The following is a 17,305-nucleotide window of genomic DNA, read 5'->3' as shown; positions in this document are numbered from 1 at the left end:
ATGCTTCTATTTCCTCTATTATATCTTCAATTCCTGAGACTCTCTTTTTCATCTCTTGTAATCTGTTGGTGATGCTTGCATTTGTAGTGCCTGATTGCTTCCCCAGGTTTTCCATTTCCAGAATTCCCTCAGTTTGTGTTTTCTTTATTGTTTCTATTTCCATTTTCAAATCTTGAGCCATTTTATTTGTTTGTTCTCTTTTTTCTTGGTTTCCTTGACATTCTCTAAGAGATTTGTTGATTTCCTTCAGTATTTTAGTTGTCTTTTCCCCCATTTAGTTAAGAAATTTTTCTATTTTTTCTTTAAGGACCTCTATCATCTTCATAAAATTATTTCCCCATGTTTCAGCTGCATTGAAATGCTCAGGTCTTGCTATCATAGGAAAGCTGAGTTTTAATGGTGACATATTGACCTTTATGTTATTGATTATGTCCTTACACTAGCATTTAGCCATATAGATTTGGGGTGATTACAGTTCTAGGTGTTGATTTCTGTGTTTGTCTTTGTGGAATTGGTGTTTTGTTCCTTGTTTTATGTTTTCTCTCTGGTCTTCTAACCTATGTGGTTAACAGTTATGGTGACTGATGAGTCTTCAGGGCCAGTAGGGTGTCTTCACTGGGGTTTAGGGGCCTTGTATTCCTTGATCTGGTCTGGCTTCTGGTAAAGTCAAAGTCTTCTTAATTTCTAGATCCAGTCTGGCCTCCATTGAAGCCTGAGTCTTCTTCTGTGGTACCTAGGACCAGCCTGGCTGCTAATAGAGCTGCTGGAGTTGTTCTTCTAACTGGTGTGTGCTGTGTCTGGGCCTATGGAATCTGCTGGAGTTCTAGGGAAGAGCTGCTTGTTGACTGGTTAGGGTGGTTTTCTTCTGGAGTTGGGGAGAGGATCCAGGTATGGGGCTGGGGCTAGCTAAGACTGTGTAGGCTTGAGGAAGGGTCACTAGGAACAGAATTCAGAAGGGGTGCAGTTCCTTTGGTAGTTGGGTCACTCACGCATTATGGCTGGTGTATTCTGTTCCTTAGTGGCAGAAGTCCATTGGGATTAGAGGTAAAGACCCAGTGGCAGCAGAGCCAGGGATGAGCTGAGATGATGTTGGCCTAGGGAATGGTCATGGTAGACAGAATGCATGGTGGGTGAGTATAATTCTGCAGACAGACGGGTCACTCACCATTTTTGGCTTGTGTGACCTTGTCCTGCTTGGCAGAAGTCTTCTTGGTTTGTTGGGAGGGCCCAACCTCAAGGCTAGAGACTTGTTGGGATGACATGGGCTTGGGGAAGTGTTTTCAGGGGCAGAATTATGGGGTATAAGTTTTATTTGTTTGTAGAACATACTTGCTTTTTGATATAGATAGATAAAAATATTTTATGAAATATAAAATATAAATAATAAGTATACATATGTAAGTTAGGGAACACAAAATATTAAAGTTTTAGCCCAGTTTCCAATATTTTTTCTGGAATATAAATGAGAGGCTATGAAGGAAAAAAAGAGTAAATAAAGAATTGGACACAGACATAAAACAAACCTCAGATTTAGATACACAAATGAGCTCATAAGAGACCTGAAAGACCAGTGATACAGAATGAAAAGAAACCCATCTTTCTCTGCATGGGGAATATAGCTCCTGAGCATCTGTACTTGAATAATCACAACATAAACAGAACAGTGATAAAATAATGAGTGACACAAATCTAGGGATGAAGGAAACCTTAGATATGACCTTATCCTAGCTTCTCTTATCTAGAGAAAAATAGAACCTTAGTTATTGGTAAAGCATATATGTTTTAACCCCACAGATAGGAGCAACTTGAACATATGCTCTGAACATGACAGAGTCCATGAATTATGTGAATTATGATACTCAAGATTCTGCAGACGCTCAGGATGTGTGTGTCAAGCTGGTCAAGTCTCAAATTTCTACTCACAGGAAGAATCCTTAAGTTTGTATTGAGGAACATTTGGCCTTAGACCTATGTCTGAGAGTTTGTGTTGTTGTCCAGCAGCTGATACACAGACACATTGTAGGGGACACTGTGGAGGAACACAACCTTAATGAATGTGATCTGAAATCTGTGTCCTGAAATATGTCCTGCAACAGTATAAGAAGCTTCCTGTGGGTCCCTTTCCCCTCAACAGGCCTATTTATATGAACCCACGTGAAGGGCTACCCCCTAAGGATCTTGTCTTATGTTTCTGAATTGTAATAATGGAAAAAAGTGATGGATATTAGGAAGAGATCTCCTATAAAATCTGAGCTTAAAGAATGATAAGGCATGGAATAAGGAAAGACAAGAAGGAAGGGAAAAGGGGAGAACAAAAGTAAGAGACAATGAAAAAAACATATTCAAGGACTTTCTCTGTATTTGAAACCAAAGCATTCCTTAGTGAAAAAACAGAGCTGTATGTCTTATGAATATCAGTAAGTTTCTTTTCCAGATATACTACCTCATGGCATTAAAATTTAGAATATGGGTAATCTAAAAACCATCTTGTCACTGACTGCCTCATGTTCATAACTATTTGTTCCTCTTTCCTTGGCTCTTTCCTTGCGCTATCAAGACACCTATCTATATTATCAGGGACAGGGGAAGGGTTGTGAGAGATCTCCATAGAAATTAGAAGTTCTAAAATATTTATAAATATGTGATACAAAAAGCACTTATAGATTCAGCCTCTTCATTGATTTTGAGATGAGCCTAAGAGCATGATGGGATTACAGTTATCACTCCTTTTAGAAATGAAATCCTGAAGTCATAGTAGCCCAGGAAGACAAAAAAAATGGATCTGAATTTGCATCACCCATGTTTTCTTTTGCATGGATTACTCTTTCTAAATGATGGTTGATCAAAAGGCAGAAACTTAATGACATTCACTTAGTGATAAAGAGTTATCTCACTGTCATGAAAGAATGTAAATTGAAAAATAATCCCTCAAGAGTCTGTGTCCGGATATGAGAGTTTTCATTAATATGACTTACTGGACTTTTCCAAGTTGTATAAAGACATGTGATACAAGTTCAATAACAAAATTTGGGTTCCTTTTCAAGGAGTATTTCACTGAGTTTGAAACTCATTCAGCAGCTATTTTCTTTCACCACTTTGAAGGTGTCCTTCTACCCATTTTTATTTCCCATCACCATTTTAAAACATTCAGCTCATGAGTTCATTATTTTACATCCAATATTGATCATAGTAATTTTTTAATTGCCATATAACAAACTCAATACCTTTAATCAACATACAATTTTGACTTGTTTCTTTACTCAGGTATCTGGGCACCATCGTGTCGACTTTTCTGCTCAAGGTCTCTTGAACTGCAGAATATGTACAGGGGTGTGGCCATTGATACAGAGGGGCACGCACTTCCAAACTCCTGAGAGAATTAGGTCCTTGTGATTAGAGGACTGAAATTTCTTTTCTTTCTGGTTGCCAATTGTGAGTTTTAGTTTGTAGAAATTACTCAGGTGCTTTGCACATACATAGTCCTGTCATAAGCTGGTACTTCCGTCTATGTTTTGATTTTATTGGTTAATGAATAAAGAAGCTGTTTTGGCCAGTGGCTTAGCATAATAGAGCTAGGTGGGAAAACTAAACTGAATGCTGGGATAAAGAAGGAGGAGTCAAGTGATGCCATGTAGCCACCACTGGGAACAGACAAGCTGGAACCTTGCCAGTAAGCCACAGGCACATGGTGAGACACAAATTAATAGAAATGGGTTAAATTAAGATGTAAGAACTAGCCAATAAAAAGCTAGAGCTAGGGGGCTGGAGAGATGGCTCAGAGGTTAAGAGCATTGCCTGCTCTTCCAAAGGTCCTGAGTTCAATTCCCAGCAACCACATGGTGGCTCACAACCATCCGTAATGAGGTCTGGTGCCCTCTTCTGGCCTGCAGACATACACACAGACAGAATATTGTATACATAATAAATAAATATTAAAAAAAAAAGCTAGAGCTAATAGGCCAAGCAGTAATTTAAATAATATAGTTTCTGTGTGATTATTTTGGGGCTGAGCAGTCAGGAACAAACAAGTGGCCCCTTACTACAACAGGTAGTCTTATACGCAACACCTTGTTTATTCAAAGTGTCTGAAGAACTACGTCTTTCTCCAGTATGGTTACATGGACCTTTAACTTTAACTTCTTTTTTGTGCCTTTAACTGTATGTATCATTCTATAAAATGTATAATAAGACAGATCTCTAGGTAATTCATTTTAACATGGTAGCAATATCCTATCATCTTTGCTATATTATATTAGAAATTTGACAACTCCAGTTCTGTCCACAGTATAATAAAGGGCTTTATACACAGGTGAAACTCATTGTGGATCATCTTTGGGAGGGTTTATAACATTTGAAGTCATTTTAAAGTTGTATCTTATTGAGTCCACAGCGTAATTTTTATTGGTCTGTCTCTATGGTGTGCTTTGCCTTCTGCTTGACATTTAGCTCTTTGTTCCTTTCTTCTGCTGCATCTGTAAAGTTCTGTTGCATTCTGAACATCTATCAGGAGTCTAATTTTTTTCCTGATAAGGGTCAAATAATAAATAATTTAAGGTTTTTGAACATAGTCTCTGTTGTATTAAATTTTGCAAAGGTAATTCAAAATGGCTATAAATAATACATAAATTAAAGCCACTGAAAATCAACTTAATTTTGTGATTACTAAAATTAAACTATCACATACTTTTTGTTTCAAAAATATCTTTCCTTTTGTTCATTAATTGATTTTAAATTCTGAACTCTTTTACATCTTGATGTCTGTACACAATCAGATGTTGATTCCATCAACTGGCAGGCCACAGTTTCTTATCCCTGCTTTCTATAAATATATTATAAAGACAAATTGAAGCTCTAGATTACATTACCTTCCTGTAGTAGGGATTTTATTGTACTCCCTGGCAGGTGGTAGTAGGGACAAGATCCTATTTATCTAACTGGGGACTAAGTGAACTTGAATCTAGTTTCAATCTTTGTGAGGGTTAATGTGTTTCCACTGACTCTTCCATGTATAAGCACATATGGGGACTGCAGATGCTCTGTCAGTTTCTAGGTTCTTTTGAACAAAGACAACAAACACTAAATGACAGTTTCTCAAAGAGACCACAGACGAACACATTTATTTACATCCCTCCTTTCTAAATGCTTGATTCTTAAAGAATGTAATTATATTTATATCACTCAGTGATGATAGCATTGTTTTGGGGATGCAGTAGAATTGATTATATAAAGAAATAAAGAGTGTAAGGCTGAAAAGAACTCTGGTAAAGAATCAATGACTCTAGCTCTCTCACTGAACTCAGTTTCTTAAGCACACACGCGCGCACACACACATACACGCAAACACACATTTCTGGCATTAGTGTGAGGTGATGTAAAACAATGGGAAAAACTCAGAGTGGGATGCAAAATCTGGCAGAGAACCAGAGTCATTTTATTTTATGATGTCATCACTAAGAGATGAATAAACAGAGGTCTGGATGAGAAAATTCATCTCCTTAAACAGCTGTCTGCTCATGGAGGTGGGTCTTGTATTAATCTGTTGCTTTCATTGGTTAATTAATAAAGAAACTGCCTAGGCCCATTTGATAGGCCAACCCTTAGGTGGGTGGAGTAAACAGAACAGAATTCTGGGAGAAAGAAGCCGAGTCAGGAGTAGCCATGATTCTCCCATTCCAGACAGATGCAGGCTAAGATCTCCCTGGTAAGCCACCTCGTGGGGCTACACAGAATATCAGAAATGGGTTAGATCAATATGTAAGAGCTAGCCAATAAGAGGCTGGAACTAATGGGCCAGGCAGTGATTAAAAGAATACAGTTTCCATGTAATTATATTGGGTAAAGCCATGCGGGCAGCCGGGTGCCGGGGACGCAGCCCCGCCGCTCATATTACTACAGTCTGCTCAACAAAAAGCGTAAAATTCCATTCTATGGAAACTGAATCAGTCCTCCAATCCTCTGTTCAGTATTACAAATTGATATCTTAGTTTGTTATCTCTGGAAATTCCACTATCATTGATAATAACTTAAAGTAATATATATATATATATGTGTGTGTGTGTGTATATATATATATATATATATATATATATATATATATGTCATAACTTACAAGATCAGGTGTCTTATGGGTCTTTTTTTTATGCTGGTTTCTTGATTATCAACTCAATGCCCCAGAGGAAAAAAAGATCATGCCATGAAAAGCAGGTATAATTATGTTCTAAGTAAGGTATTTGGAGGATATGATGAGTGAGTGTATGTATACTGCATAGCTTTATATGTAGCACTTTATAAGAACAAATGAAAAGTCTTAGTAATTATTGCTTAAACAATCCAATTATAAGAATACTGAAAGATCAAAGTTGAATGTGAGGAATCTAAACAGCCTCACAAATGTGAAAATGAGTCCTTATTTTGTTTATTTTAAAATTGTAGTTGAATATCTATTTGGGCTATGGGAAATCAAATGGTTAAAGGGTAGCAAGAATAACCAGTGAGGCTCAGGTTTGGGGCCAACTTGAGTTAAGGCTTCAGAATGAGTGTAGAGTATGAGGTGACTGAAGCAGAGATGAGACATATCAGTTTAAAAGTTCACACAACAGGTTCTGGGACAGGATTGATGTTTCCACCTAGACACCTTAAAGTGGCTTCAAGTGTCAAAGTACCAGAAATCATCCTTGTGTATGTCTGACTCTAAAGATCCTTGCTCAAACTCTATTTGATAGCTGCTTCTGCTCTCTTCTTAGAATTCACCAGGCCATAAGATCCCTTCTGTTGGCATTGGAGAAATGAACAGAAAACATAGCCTAGATCTCAACAGGATGCTGACCCAGTCCAAGATGGAAAGTTAACCTTTTAACCAGAGAGATAGCTTCTAATAACTCAACCAGCTCTCTTCTCCCAAGGGCGAGTGTCAGGGTTAGTTAATGAACTGTTTCAGTAGCGAGGTCTCAAGGCACCATACTGTTCATAGCTTATTTTCTTCCATTAATCATTAGGGAGTAAAAGGGGTTGTTTGGGAGGAAGACACCCAGGATAGCGGCAGAAGTTTTGAGCTTTATTACCCTCCTCCCATTTAGAGTTACTGCTTTATGGTCTACAGACAGGGTCACTGTGGGTAGGACTAGAAAACCTGAAGAAACTTAGTCTTTAGTTTTGGTCTCATACACAGGATTGTTTCTCTCCTCTGAAGTAGCCACTTTCAGGTGTGATTTTTTGGAGGTTTGTCAGCTGCTAACAAACCAGGGGTTCCTAAAACCTCAGTAACTGTAACAAAACACTGTGTATTGGGTAATACATATTTGTTTTTGCTAGGTAACCTAAAGTTGAGTAACTGGTAGGTTTTAGATATTTTTAAAAAGAGCCTTGACAAAAATCTTAGGAACATTTTTTATCTTTTAGTAAAAATATATAATATATTATTATAGATGATAAAGATTTCAGAATGATGGATGGGAATTGGGCTTGAACACAGCTCTCTAGAAGATCTAAGAAGTTAACTACCTGGTGAGTCTTAATTTATTTTCTGTGAAGAGGGGGGAACACTTACAAGAAACAATCAGTTGTCACATCTCCATCCCAGTGGCAGTCTATAGAAGAAGGTGATCATGGCCTCTGATATGGCCTATATGGGTCTGTCTAGAATACAAATGAATATATTGTATAATATGGTAAAGAGGGAATAGAATACTTGAAGGGCTTTGCATTAAGTCTGTCGTCCAAAGCAGTTCAGGAACACTAGTTTTGTGAGCTCAAAGACCATCTTGATTGTGTTTCTCTTCCACTCTCCATCACTGTTCTTATACTTTCAACCATTGAATACATTGTATGTTAAAGACATGGTTTCCTGAAGGTAACCAAGCAAAGTTTGGTTTCAGCAAAGTAATATGCAAACGGGATTGTTGAAGCATTCAGAAAATGCATATATATATAACAAACAATAAAATATAAGAATAACAAACAATATACTCATTCAGAATTTGTCCAGAGACAAGACTTGGTACTAACTTTTATGCCAAATTCCTGATAGAAAAGAAAGGCAATAAAAAGCCCTCTAAGCTAAAGCATTCCGTGAACCTTGTGCTTTCCATACAATTGCTACTCCCTACTTTACCATTTCTTATTCTGTTCTCCTTACTTACATGCCCAATGCCTAGCTGAGTACTTCTACTCTTGTCAATGTCTCTAAGTTACTCTTCTTTGTTTAAGCGGCAATCACATAATGGTAACAGGAAAGAAACTTTTAGGCTGTTAATAACCTTAAATAGGTACACTGGAGCTCATGTTCTCCCTCCTTCTGCTCCTCATTTGGACCTTAAGAGCTCAGACCGTTGCTCCAAATTGAGACTCTGTCTCTACCTCGATCCATCGCCAGATGAAGGTTCTAAGGTGATATGCAAGATATTCATCAGTATAGGATAGGGTCATTTCAGGTTCCCTCTCCTTAGTTGCCCAAGGTACCAGCTGGGGACATATTCCTGGACACCTGCGAACCCCTCAAGAGTCAAGTCTCTTGCCAACCCTAAGATGGCTCCCTTAGATAGGATATATACTTCGCTGCTCCCGTATCCATCCTTCCTATATCCCAACCATCCCAATCCCCCGAGCTCCTCCCATCCTCCCCTTCTCATATTTCTCATCCCATTTCCCCTTTGCCCCATGCCACTTCACCCGCAAGTTCCCAGTTTTTGCCCTGCAATCTTGTCTACTTCCCCCTCTCCATGCGGATGACTATATGATTTTCTTTGGGTTCACTTTCTTATTTAGCTTCTATAGGATCACACATTATGTGCTTACTGTCTTTTATTTATGGCTAGAAACCGATTATGAGTGAGTACATCCCATGTTCCTCTTTTTGGGTCTGGGATACCTCACTCAGGATAGTGTTTTCTATTTCCATCCATTTGCATGCAAAATTCGAGAAGTCATTGTTTTTTACTGCTGAGTAGTACTCTAATATGTATATATTCCACACTTTCTTCATCCATTCCTCCATTGAAGGGCATCTAGGTTGTTTCCAGGTTTTGGCTATTACAAACAATGCTGCTATGAACATAGTTGAACAGATACTTTTGTCATTTGATGTGGCATCTCTTGGGTATATTCCCAATAGTGGTATTACTGGATCTTGGGGTAGGTTGATCCCAAATTTCCTGAGAAATCGCCACACTGATTTCCAAAGTGGTTGCACAAGTTTGCATTCCCACCAGCAATGAATGAGTGTGCCTCTTTCTCCACAACCTCTCCAGCAAAGGCTATCATTGGTGTTTTTGATTTTAGCCATTCTGACAGGTGTAAGATGGTATCTCAAAGTTGTTTTAATTTGCATTTCCCTTATCGCTAAGGAGGTTGAGCATGACCTTAGGTGTCTTTTGGCCATTTGAATTTCTTCTGTTGAGAATTCTCTGTTCAGATCAGTGCCCCATTTTTTTATTGGGTTCATTAGCATAGTGGAACTGATTTATTGGGAGCCCACCAAGGCCAGCTGGTCTGGGACTGAATAAGCATGGGTTGATTCCGGACTCTCTGAGCATGGCGGTCAATGAAGACTGATGAGAAGCCAAGGACAATGGCACTAGGTTTTGATCCTAATACATGAACTGGCTTTGTGGGAGCTTAGCCTGTTTGGACGCTCACCTTTCTGGACGTAGATAGAAGGACCTTGGTCTTCCCGCAGGGCAGGGAATTTGGACTGCTCTTCAGTATCGAGAGGGAGGGGGAATGGAGTGGGGGGAGGAGAAGAGGAGTGGGGATAGGGGGAGGGAAGTGGGGGGAGGGGCAATATTTGGGAGAAGGGGAGGGAAATGGGAAACGGGGAGCAGGTGGAAATTTTAATTAAAAAAGAATAATAAAAAAAAATGGTACACTGGAGAAGGCAGGAAAAAATATTCCAGGCCATGAGCATAAAAGTACAGGCCTGAAAAATGCCTTTCATTCACTGAAATGAAATTAAGTTCTAAGAATAACAAGCATGAATTTTAATGTATGCTGGTATAATGGAAACTTGTTGTAAAGGAGTCTCCTCCAAATTATCAGTTGCATACCAGACAAGGATCCTGATGAAACTGCCCACTGTTCCCAGTTACAATAGTTGGATAAGCAACCACCATGAAGTAAAATTTTGGGCATCATAAGCAGACTGTTAGAAACAAACAAACAAAAATTGTGTTTTACCTAATCCATACCCATGATGGGGCAGTTCATATAGCTATTTGTGATTCTGCTCAATGCACCTCCAGAAAGATTTCAAAGGTGAATGAGATGGTGAAATTAGAAAATTTATAAAATCAGGTTTGAAGTATTCAAAGGATTGTTTACAAGTACAGAAAGGTGTGATTGAATTTCAACTGGCTATGTTGTCAAACAGAAAGGAATAACTACTAATAAATGACTATTTATTATGGGCTTTCTGTTTGTCAAGTACCAGATCAAATTCTTCATCTGCATTAAGCTGTTTAATTCATGGTAGCCCTGTGTTCTATTACTATAATCAGTTTGCAAGGGAATGTTGAACATTGTGGTTAAAACTTTGAAGTGATTGAAGAAATTTATGCAGGAGTGTCCTATGAGTAGTTTTTCATGAAAACATGATTACAGCATTCATGTAGAAGTGTGGACAATGATCAACTCATCTGGAACGTGCAACGTGGATAGAGAAACAGTTGCAGTGATACAGGGCAGGATGATGGGCATCAGGTGTGGAGTGCTAGTGGGAAGGAGAGGAAAGACAGGGTGTTTCAGAAAACTATGCCATTAAGACAGTGTGTAAGGGAAGAAAAGCAATTAAATGGACCCTCGGCTTTCCGGATGGAAGTAAAGGCTAAACCTGGTAAAAAATGGGAGGGTATTTCTGCCTATTATAGCCTCCTGTTCTGACTTCACCTTGGGGAAGACAACAGGTAGATGGTCCAGTTTCTTTTTATTCCTGACATTATGTGGGATGTGGAGAAATAAAGCAAATCATAGAACTTCATTTCCTTCTTTGTTTAAATGAATTTTTTCATTGCTTCCACATAGGAAAGCCCATTCTCACCTTGTCAAAGATTCTCAGTTCATTTTATCCCTTTTCTTTCCTTTGTTAGAATTCTAGGAAGTGGCAGAATACGTGTATTGAAACACTCTGAAGCCATTTTCAGATGCCAGAGAACAGCTATTACAAGGTACTGCAGGAAAACTAGGCAGTGGCCTTGCTTCTTCTTAGGATCTTTGAGGATGACATGGGTAGATAGATGCCAGGGCTAGAGAGGCAATGTCTAGGACTAGACCAGGGTTGTGAGGTGGAGAACTCCTTCTAGGGAATGTATCCAGCATGGGGTACTGTAGAAGGAGCTGCGAGCTGCTTCCCACCTCCCAGCTCTTGGCCACCAGCTAGGTGAAATGTAGAAAGAATATTAGTTTCACACATTTTTTATTTCTAATCTTTATCTTTTACTAAACTGCTGGTCTTTTTTCTCCCAGATATAGCTTTTTACATCAAGTATCATACTTGCTTTTGACCTAGATCCAGTTCTCTCAAGGTCAAGTAGTTTATTTAGAAATAGTTATATTTCACTTTTTATTTGTGTTTGCGCACACATGCGTGCATATGTGTACGTGTGTGATGCACACATGCACATGATGGTGTGCTTGTAGATATCAAAAGACAACTTCTGAGAGTTCCACCATGTGGGTACTGGAATCAAGCTTCAGGCTTGGAATTTCATCACTGGGTCATCTTGCCGGCACCGTTTTTTTTTTTTTATTTCTTAAGGCAATTATCCTGAAACATAATTGATATACACTAAACAATGAATATTGAACAAATACAGCAGTTAGGTGTGGACACCACAATTATGCAATAGACATATCCAGGAACTTCAAACATTCCTGGAGGGTCTCAATGCTTTGTTGTGTGTTCTACCCTCTCAAAACGCTTAAAATTTTAACACAATGTTATTAACATAGTCATTATGTTAGACAGAAAAATCTTAAGGAGTAATTCACATTGCATACTGAAAAGTTATAGTTGTTCAATAATTTTCCAATTTCTCTACTCTGGTTACTGATACTTACTGATAATGCTAATTTACCCTATATTATTTTGAATACATTAATTAACTTACACAAATTGTCCAGCTCTGTCTTGCTTGTTTCACTTGCATGATATACTCTAGATGAATCTTCATTGCTACAAATTTCAGAATTCCTTACTTTCAGAATGAACTATACCCTATTACCTAAATTGTCACTTGTTTTTGTTTCGTTTTATTTTGAGACAGGATTTCTCTGTGCAGACCTGGCTGTCCTGGAACTCACTCTGTAGACCAAGCTGGTCTTGAACTCAAAGATCAGACTGTCTCTGCCTTTCAAGTGCACCACAACAACCTATTCCAAATATTAATTTTTTTAGTCATTTTTTGTCTACAGACCCCTGGCTTGTTTCTCTAGATTATCTATTATGCATAGCACTATAATAAATATGAAAGTAAAGCTAACACTTTAAGTTTGTGATTTAAGTAAGCATATAAAAAGTTATTTAACATCACTAATTTTTTGAAAAATAAAATTAAAATATACAATTAGATGTAACATCCTAAAAATTAAGATGTATATAAAACAAATTATAAGTATGTATGAATTTGTGAATAATAATAAATAAATATTTTTAATATGTACAAGTGTTAGAAAATATTGAGCACTGTTGGTGGACTATAAACAAAGCATAATCACTGTTGAAAACCGTGGGAGAAATTTTATAGAATTAAAATGGGACTAACATATGATTCAAGAAACTGAAGATAGACTATTTCTACAACTCTCTTTTAATTTTGATCTAGTTGGGTTTTTTGTTTTTTTTTTTTTGTCTCCATCTGTGCTCTCGATCTCATGGTCATGTTGAAAAGTTCTACAGTCCCAAAGGAAAGGTAGCACAGAGAGGAAGTGTGAGCAGTTCTCCAGTAGCTGATCCTTGAGACTCTGGGGTTTCCAGCCTTGCCCAGGGTAGACACATTCTTCACTGAAGGCCTTGACCCAGCCCGACTCTGGTTCATGTTTGACCTATCACAGCTTTCTGTTCTCTCCCTGCTCCCTGAAGTATACACTAGTCTCAATGTTAAAGTCAAATGCAACCTTTGTAGCAGAGTTCCTCTTTGAAGGTTTCTCCAGCTTTGGTTGGCAGCACAGACTTGCTTTTTTTGTTGTTTTTCTAACATTATACTTTCTGACTCTGTCTGGCAACGTGATCATCGTGACTATTATTCACCTGGATCATCATCTCCACACTCCCATGTACTTCTTCCTAGCCATATTGTCCATCTCTGATACCTGCTATACCGTGACCATTATACCACGGATGCTTTCTGACCTCCTCAATCCTTACCACACAATTGCTTTCCGAGACTGTGTGGTCCAGATCTTCTTTTATCTAACTTTTGGAATCAACAATTGTTTCCTACTCATGGTCATGGGATACGACCGTTATGTGGCCATCTGCAACCCCCTAAGGTATTCAGTCATCATGGGTAGGAAGTCTTGTGTCCACTTGGCAGCTGGGTCACTGGGAACTGGCCTAGGCATGGCTATTGTCCAAGTTACATCTGTGTTTAGCCTACCCTTCTGTGATAGCTTTGTTATTCCCCACTTCTTCTGTGATGTGAGACCTCTGCTGAAGCTGGCCTGCACAGATACCACTATCAATGAGATTATCAACTTGGTTGTCAGTGTCTGTGTCCTTATTCTACCCATGGGTGTGGTCTTCATCTCCTACATTGTGATCATCTCCACCATCCTGAAGATCGCCTCAGCTGAAGGTCGGAAGAAAGCTTTTGCCACCTGTGCCTCCCACCTCACAGTGGTCGTCATCCACTATGGCTGCACTGCAATCATCTACCTGAAGCCTAAGTCCCAGAGCTTGCTCGGGCAGGACAGACTCATCTCAGTGACTTACACGCTTATCACCCCCCTGCTGAACCCTTTAGTTTACAGTCTGCGGAATAAGGAGGTCAAAGACGCCATACGCAGAGCCATATGGCAAAAGCCACTTACATCTTAATCGGGCTCATTTCCGAACTTATTTTCCTTCAGTTTGTGAATATGCACTTATTTTAGGTTGTTTTTAGTAATGCCTTTACTTATGGTATCAAGAAGACCAGACTTTACTAATGGTTAATAATCTAGAGGCTTCCTTCTATGCTCTCAGAATTCTCTGTGCTCTGTTCTAGAGGAATGAGATAATTTTTATATATTTAGTGTAAGTAGAAAGAAAAATTATAAACCCGGGTTACTTCTATCCAGAGGCTTGACAGGCTTTTAATTGAAAGCTTTGGTCCAGCTATGTGTGTCACGGTTGACTAACTTCCCCGCCAAACTCCTTTAAACCTAGACCTTGTTCAAAGCCAGAGGCAAACTGCTTTGTGTATAGGCCTGTTCATATATGCACATGACTGCATGCTCCATGAAAATATTGTGAGTTGCAGTCATGTATCCCACAGTCACCTTCAAGCCAATGATAGACTTCATATTTAAAGGCAGAAACCAAAAAGCTTGTTGTGTACCCTATGCTGGTACTATGTGTGGTGTGTAGCTACACTCTGCGATATTGTCACAATGACAAAACTGCTTACAAATTATTTCTCAGACTAGATCCTCATTGGTAGACATAAAAGACTGTGTCAATTCAAATTTGTTAAAAAACACGAATTCATCAAGTTTCTAAATCTGATATATATATATATAAATTATGGAAACAGGTGTAGAAAGACACATGTGTTGTTGCTAAGGCTGCTGGAGCAGTCAGTATAAAGACATATCATATCTTATATTCTGTTTCATGAATATTGCATTAATACTTTGTGATGACTTGGAGGATTTTTCAAGACACTTAAAGTATGTCTTTGAAGTGCAGGGCAGCACAGTGGTAAGAAAGCAAAACAGCACCAGCTACAGAAAGTACAGGTGTGAGCTATCCACAGTCCTATTACGCACACTTGAAAAAACTCAGATCCAGAATAAGACCACATTGACAAGGTGAGCTTTGTCTACCCTTTCAATTCTGGAATAGAGAAAATAGGTACGGAAGGGTAGACATCACTGTGAAAAGAACATCAGATCCACTGTTTGGCAGTTGTGGAGCACACCCATGAAAGTGAACAATCTGTGATTTGATTTAAGATAGCACGTGTCATTTTGGAAAAAGAAAAGACGAGAATATGAAGTCTACACAGGGAATGGAAATGGAGTGCTATGTCTTTAATACATGTCCAGATTTCCAGAAATGGTGAGGGTGGTTCCTTTTGGCAAAGTTGATTAAAAGACAATTTTTAAAAAATAGCTTAGCAATTCTGATTAAGTAAAAATATAAAGTAAAGATGGGATGAACAGTGGAACAGCATCAAATGTCTAAAGATGAATTTGTCAAAGGCTGATGTACATCCCCAGAGAATACACCTTAGGATCCACACATGAACTCTCTGGGTAACCTAGAATCCTGGAGTGAGGCTCTCAGTGAGTCCCCTTCAGGAAGTGTCCTTGCTAAGGATCTGCGTCTCTGGGATTTTATTTTTATCATGTTTGGGGGATGGGCTTCTTCTAGTGGTTTGCCTGTTCCATGGTGGCTCCTCTCTATGATGATTATGAAGAGCTATCTCGGGTCCAGAGCTGCCATCTGTGAGATGGTTTAAAGCTTCTGCTGTGACCGTTTCACACTTCAGCTTTTCTCTTTCACCCCTGCTTCTTTCGCCCCAGCAGAGGTGGGGGTGCTACATTCAAGCCTCTGCCCTGGAGTTTGTCTTCTGGGGTCACCAATCTGCAGCTGTATTTTAGAATTCCATTTCTAGAACAGCTGGCGTGTGTGGAAAAACCAATTTTCGGCCTTAACGTATTCTAGTGCAGGTGGATGAGCTCTGTTCTTTCAGTTTTAAAATATGTTTTTGTTACAAGTGCTGAGTTGTATCTACCCGGTCACAACCATTTTGAAGTTTTGTTAAGAATTTTTGCGTCTGAATTTTCTGTAATTTCAGATCCTTTTCACCCGACCCCACAGCGTTGCAGAGAGGTTTTTGCCCACTGTCTGTGCTGTACTGAGCATCAACAAGACTGACCATACACCTAGGCCTTTTCAGTTTGAAAATGGAAGAATATGGATGTTACAAATGGTATATGCAGATGACCTTGATAGCGATTCTGAGAGCATCAGTCGACTATGGCTTTAATAGGAAATACTGTAACAACTGAAGCACCATATGGGGACAAGGACTTGCTAAGAAACAGTCCAGACCTGGGCAAGTGATTTAGGGCAGGAGACAAACTTTAAAGTCATCCATAGACCTAGGCTGCCTTGGGGGCTTGTGCCTGCCACAGCAGGAAACTGCATCTCTGGGTTTAGGGAGGTGCCCCTCTGTCCTTCATTTCCATTGGATGAGGAGGCATTCACCTTTCTTCTAAGAACTTACTTCCTAAACAGACTTTCCTGATACATCTTTTGCCGAATCTTTATTCTGGAAGCATTCCAGGAATTTATCTTCCAAGGTCACAAGCCAGGAGATGTTCATTTGTTTTCCCATCCCCTAAGTAGCAGAAACTCATAAGGATTTGTGATTATCTGTTTTGAGGGAGAAAAAAATGTTGCTTTATGCTCTGTCCTAGACCAATTTAGTACAGCTCAGAAGTGACCAAGGAGGACAAACAGGTAAATCGAGAAAGGAAATTTCTTAACTAACCTGTATAACATACTCACTCTTTGACATAGATCAAAATATTTCACATATATTTTTAAAAAGACACTTTAAGAAAGGGTATAATCTGGGGACCACTAACTATTAGAATAGTAATGTAATTTTCTAAGTTACTTCTGTAATAGAATGCAAATGGCCATGAAGACGAAAGACATAAAATAGAAATGGCAGGCACAGATCTGAAATTAGCTGGGAATTTATATATGAGAATCAGCACACCAAAGTGGTGACAGATCCGGGTGCCCAGTGATGAGGCATGAAAGGAAATCCACCCTGGCACTGAGCAGGAAATGACTGCTGAACCCCTGAGCCTAGACAGTCACTACATGTAAATGAGTGGCAGTGTCTGAGAATAGGGAGACTCTAAGCCCACCTTGTCCAGTCCCTTCTCATACAGGAAAAACAGAATCTCAAAGGCTTGCCAGCGGCCTGGCCCAGTCCAGCACCCAGTGAGAAGCAGCGTGGACTTCCATCTCTCTGCTCCACCCATGGCCATCCCAAGCTTAACTGGGGATATAGGGAGGCAAAAGTTAACAGCAATAGTCAGGATTCTAGGAACTCCTCAGAAGTCTCTCAAGCTGATCAAGCCTGGAATTTCC

General features: G+C 39.1%; 1 protein-coding gene across 1 annotated transcript; it reads left to right on the top strand.

The window, feature by feature from the left end:
- Nucleotides 1–13,084: 13,084 nt before the first annotated feature.
- On the top strand, nt 13,085–14,026 carry LOC130874974 (olfactory receptor 10J3-like). Its single transcript, XM_057770566.1, has one exon. It carries the CDS (start codon nt 13,085–13,087, stop codon nt 14,024–14,026), a length of 942 nt encoding a protein of 313 aa, XP_057626549.1.
- Nucleotides 14,027–17,305: the final 3,279 nt, after the last annotated feature.

Source organism: Chionomys nivalis, chromosome 5, assembly GCF_950005125.1.
Source record: "Chionomys nivalis chromosome 5, mChiNiv1.1, whole genome shotgun sequence".
Taxonomy (NCBI): domain Eukaryota; kingdom Metazoa; phylum Chordata; class Mammalia; order Rodentia; family Cricetidae; genus Chionomys; species Chionomys nivalis.
The sequence above is the reverse complement of the archived record's forward strand: the minus strand, read 5'-3'. Positions and strand labels throughout refer to the sequence as shown.

Bases quoted from the DNA above. Each gene is read 5' to 3' on its own strand.
- LOC130874974 (XM_057770566.1), top strand. From the start codon at position 13,085: ATGTTAAAGTCAAATGCAACCTTTGTAGCAGAGTTCCTCTTTGAAGGT.